This window comes from Onychostruthus taczanowskii, unplaced genomic scaffold (genome assembly GCF_017590055.1).
Source record: "Onychostruthus taczanowskii isolate IOZ18803 unplaced genomic scaffold, ASM1759005v1 scaffold334, whole genome shotgun sequence".
NCBI classification, from domain to species: Eukaryota; Metazoa; Chordata; class Aves; order Passeriformes; family Passeridae; genus Onychostruthus; species Onychostruthus taczanowskii.
The window spans coordinates 53,209-57,977 of NW_024500728.1; the positions used below are offsets into that span (position 1 = coordinate 53,209).

Below are 4,769 nucleotides of genomic sequence, written 5' to 3' on the forward strand. Positions count from 1 at the left end.
GGGGACAGGAGAGGGGGGCGGGGGACAGAGGAGAGGGGCTGGGGACAGGTGAGAGTGGCTGGGGACAGGTGTGAGGGGCTGGGGACAGGAGAGAGGGGCTGGGGACAGAGGAGAGGGGTCAGGGACAGGCATGAGGGCCTAGGGACAGGTGTGAGGGGCTGGGGACAGGTGTGAGGTGTCGGGGTCACACCCATGCGAGGGGACAGGAACAGGCGTGTGAGGGACGCGCTGCCACCACCGCTCCCCTCACATCCCACGGGTGACACGGCGTCCCCAGACAGGCGCCATTGCCCCCTCAGAGCCTGCAGGCGCCACTTGCCCAGAATCACAGAATTGTTCTTGCCGGGAGAAACCCTCGAAGCCATCGAGTGCCATGTTCCTTCTGCACTGCCAAGGCCGCCCTAAACGTGTCTCCAGGTGCCACATCCACACATTTCTCCCCTCACGGTTTCATTCCCCCGCCGCCCTCACGGGCTCCATCTCCCCCTCAGCCGCCTCTCTCGGGGTTCCCGGGGGCTGTCCGGGTTCCGGGGGTCCCACGGCTCTCCCCCCAGGGCGGTGCCCCCCGAGGTGCAGAGCGTGCGGGACCTGAGCCCCGAGCTGGTGGTGGAGGCGGCCGTGCGCTGCCTGCGGGCCGTGCGCCCCGCGCTGGGCGCCCCGCTGAGCCCCCTGCTGCCCCCCGGCATCTCCGCCCGCTTCCGCCTGGCCTCCGAGCTGGCCGCCGCCTGCCAGGTACCCCGGGGGATCCGTGAAACCGGAGCGCTGGGGGAAAGCTGCGAGCGGCAGGCCTCAGAGACGGCAGAACTGCCACTGGAGCTGAGCATTCTGAGGGGAAAACCGTGAGGGGTGGGAGAGTGAGACGTGCCACCGGTGGGGTCCTTGGGGCAGCTGAGGGGGCTCGGGGGGGTCCCCAAATTCTGAGGGGATTTGGGGAGACCGAGGGCTCCCGCACACAGCGCTAAATTATGTAAAAAGTAGAAAAGTACGAACGGAGCAATGGTCTGTGTAGTGACGCTTGGCTAGAATAACTCCCTAAGCTGCAGAAAAGTCTATCTAGTGAGATATTAGGAAGTTCTAAGCTTAATAATGGAGCTCTGTGCATTGTGTTTTAAGGCTTATGAAGGGATAGTTGAAATAAGCAAGCATTGTTTTAACCAAAGCTACGTGTGCTTATAGTGGTTGGATGGAACTACTGTCAATGTGCTTTTGCTTTGTGTGATTGGGCAAAAAACTTAAAAAGTAACTTGTAACATTAAGTTTTTGGTCTGCTGCCTGGGATGTGAGCTGCTGCCATCTCCCCATTGTCACAACCACGTAATGAGGCTGATGCTGGAAAATAAAACAGCTCAAGGCGCGTTCCTGGCAGTCCCAGTCGTGATTTGTACATACCCCCGGCCGGCGATACCCCAAAACACCCCAAAACACCCCAAAAGTGCAGGTTCCCCCCGCCTCAGCGCGATCTGGGTGGGATTTATGGCGCCCAAACCTCAGCAGCACCAAATCCCCGTCAGAAGGGGAACCCCAGGAATTCCGGGGTGTCTGTGCTTCCCGCAGGAGCTGGGCTTTGGGGGTGACGTGGGCTACCAGACCTTCCTGTACAGCTCCGAGCACGACACGCGGCGCCTGCTCCTCTTCCTCGTGGAGAAGCTGCCTCGGGACGAGGGCGAGCGCGGCGCCGAGCCCCCCGGTACGGCCCTGGCCTTTCGGGGCGCCCCTTTTTGGGGCTTTTGGGGGTGTCTGACCCCCTTCCCTCGTTGCCCTCCCCAGGGAAATCGGGGGCGCTGCTCCGAGCCATCGGCGCCCGGATCCGGGAGCAGCTGGGGACCCCCTGGGTGCCCCCCCTGTGCCGCACGCCCCGGCTGCAGCGGCTGCAGGTGAGCTGGGGGGCCCCCTCTTCACCTGGGGGAGTCATTAACCCACTAATTAACCCACTAATTAACCCACTAATTAATCTTTTCTAGGGCACAAGTCACCTGCACCCTTTCACTACCTGTCCCCTGGTCCTGCCCCAAAGTGGGGGATCCCCAGGTGAGAGCTGGGGGGGTTTTGGGGTGTTGGGGGTGGGGGTCGTTGTTGCCCCAAATTTGGGGAGCTCCGTGTGCAATTTGGGGGTGTCACCCTAAGGGTTTGTGCTGTGCCCCACATGAAGGGGGTGTCAGGATTTTGGGGGGGGTGATGATTTGGGGGTCCCCATGGTAATACTGGGCAGGGGGGTTGGGGTGTCCTTGTTTTAGGGGGGTTTCTGCTCACCCCCCGCTGTCCCCGCAGAGCTGCAGGAGTATTTTGGGGGTGCCACCCCTCCGGTGCCAGCACAGCCCCCCCTTCCCTCGCAGAGCCCCCCGGCCCTGCTGGAGACCCACACGGCCCAGCTGAGCGCCCGCCACGACTGGGAGGCCGAGTGGGGGGGCCCCGGCCTGGCCTCCCGCCTGCCCCCCCAGGTGAGACCCCCCGGGCAGGGCTGGGGGTCCCCAGGCCTTGGGGGGGGGGCTCTGGGTCCCCCTTCTCTCACTCCCAGGAGTTTGAGGGAGGGGTCCCCTCTGCACTATGGGGGGGCTGGATTGGGGATTGCACAGGGGGCTGGTTTGGGGTTTTGGGGGCTGGTTTGGGGTTTTTGTGGGGTTTTTGGGAGCTGTTCTGGGGTTTTTGGGGGCTAGTTTGGGAATTGCATGGGGGGCTGTTTTGGGGATTTTTGGGGGCTGTTCTGAGGGTTTTGGGGGCTATTTGGGGGTTTTTGGAGGCTGTTCTGGGGGTGGGGAAGGGCTGGGGGTTGGATTTGGGGGGCTGGGGGTTGGTTTTGCCCCTCCCCAGGCTCTGACCCCCTCTGGGGTCTCATCCCCAGGACCCCCAGGTGCTGCTGCAGCAGATCCAGGTGGCTGCCGAGACCCTGCAGCCCCCAAAGGGCCCCGAGGAGGTGAGGGGGGGGGGTTGGTCACTCTGGGCCCCTGATGGTCACTCTGAGTGGTCACTCTGGGCCCCTGATGGCTCTGAGTGGTCACTTTGGAGCTCTCAGTGGTCACTCTGGTTGTTCTCAGTGGTCACTCTGGTCACTCTGGGTGGTCACTCTGGAGCTCTGGGTGGTCACTCTGGGTGGTCACTCTGTCCCCAGGCCGGGGGCTCTGGCCAGGCCAGTGAGGAGGCGGCGCTGGAGGCGACACTGGCCCGGCTGGAGGCTGAGATCGAGGGGTGCCGGGAGCAGCTGCGGGCGGCCCAGCTCAGCCTCACCCAGGTGGGCACGGGGGGCACGGGGGGTTTTGGGGTGCCCTGTGCCCAGGCAGGGGGGCAGGAGTGTTGGGGGGTCAGTCCGGGGGGTGTCAGCGGTTCGGGGGTCCTGGCACTGCCCACAGCTGGTGGTGGAGTCCAGCAGCCGCCGCATCGTCAGCCTGGCCGGGCAGTGGGAGCGGCACCGCGGGCCCCTCCTGGCCGAGTACCGGCAGCTCCGCGCCCTGCGCGACTCCGCCCAGGTACCGGGGCCCTCCCCTCCCCTCCCCTCCCCTCCCCTTCCCTGGATTTGGGGGTCCCCAGGGCCGTCTCTGGTTGTTTTTGGGGTCTCTGGGGCCTCTCAGGTCCCTTCACAGTGGGTTTGGGGTGCCCAGAGCCCGGCTGGTTTTGGGGTCCCTGCTGAGCCCCCCCGCAGGTGGCCGAGCTGGAGGCGCTGCCCCCCGAGGTCTCGCGCGCCGTTTACACCCAGCGCATCCTGGAGATCGTGGGCAACATCCGCAAGCAGAAGGAGGAGATCGGCAAGGTGGGGGCGTTCCGGGGGGTCCTGACATTTTTGGGGGGTCCTGACATTTTTGGGGGACCCCAACTCTTGTGTGTGGGGGGGGGCAATGGGAGAGTTTTGGGGTCCTTCAGGCAGCCTGAAGGGGTTTGGGGCCATCTTGGGGTGTTTGGGTCTGTTTGAGGTTTTAGGAGGAGCTGGGGGGGGGGTTGTGGGGGGCTGTGTGCACCCCCAAATTGGGGAGGGGGTTTTGGGGGGTCTGACCCCCGCCCCCCCCCCAGATCCTGGAGGACACGAGGGCGCTGCAGAAGGAAATCAACGCCCTGGTGGGGAAACTGGAGAGGACCTTCAGCGTCACCGACGAGCTGCTCTTCAAGGTGGGGGGCTGAGGGCACCCCGAAATAGGGGGGCACCCCAAAATGGGGGGGCACGCTGGGATTTTGGGGGATGGGGGAGAGGTGGGTTCAGTGGCATCCCCTGAACGGGGTGTGCCCAAAGGGATGAGGTGCTGGGAGCCCCCCAAATGTCACATGTGCCCCACAACTGTCCCTGTGCTGCTCCAAAATGTCACCTGTGCCCCCCAAATGTCACATGTGCCCCACAACTGTCCCTGTGCTGCTCCAAAATGTCACCTGTGTCCCCCAAAGTGTCACATGTGCCCCCCAAAGTATCCCTGTCCCCCCCAAAATGTCCCTGTCCCCAAAAACTGTCCCTGTGCCCCCCAAAGTGTCCCTGTGCCCCCAAAGTGTCCCTGTGCCCCCCAAAGTGTCCCTGTGCCCCCAAAGTGTCCCTGTGCCCCCAAAGTATCCCTGTGCCCCCCAAAGTGTCCCTGTGCCCCCAAAGTGTGCCTGTGCCCCCAAAGTGTCCCTGTGCCCCCCAAAGTGTCCCTGTCCCCCCAAAGTGTCCCTGTGCCCCCCAAAGTGTCCCTGTGCCCCCCAGGACGCCAAGCGGGACGAGGTGGTGAGAAAAGCCTACAAGTACCTGGCAGCTCTGCACGAGGTAACGGGGCTGGGGGGGTCACTGGGGGGGGCTGGAATTTGGGGGGGGTCCC

At 64.1% G+C, this 4,769-nt stretch overlaps 1 protein-coding gene across 1 annotated transcript in view; it reads left to right on the forward strand.

The window, feature by feature from the left end:
• Positions 1–192: 192 nt before the first annotated feature.
• The window catches only part of CCDC22 (coiled-coil domain containing 22), a gene marked incomplete at its 3' end in the record, with an annotated part of 6,314 nt that continues 1,737 nt past the window's right edge, over positions 193–4,769 (forward strand). Inside the window, exons 1-12 of the mRNA XM_041410770.1 lie at positions 193–281; positions 492–732; positions 1,555–1,687; positions 1,768–1,874; positions 1,962–2,028; positions 2,269–2,438; positions 2,840–2,911; positions 3,107–3,226; positions 3,345–3,578; positions 3,635–3,742; positions 4,000–4,095; positions 4,658–4,747. Of these exons, the coding sequence (XP_041266704.1) occupies positions 193–281; positions 492–732; positions 1,555–1,687; positions 1,768–1,874; positions 1,962–2,028; positions 2,269–2,438; positions 2,840–2,911; positions 3,107–3,226; positions 3,345–3,578; positions 3,635–3,742; positions 4,000–4,095; positions 4,658–4,747 (1,527 nt within the window). The remainder of the gene's footprint in view (positions 282–491; positions 733–1,554; positions 1,688–1,767; positions 1,875–1,961; positions 2,029–2,268; positions 2,439–2,839; positions 2,912–3,106; positions 3,227–3,344; positions 3,579–3,634; positions 3,743–3,999; positions 4,096–4,657; positions 4,748–4,769) is intronic.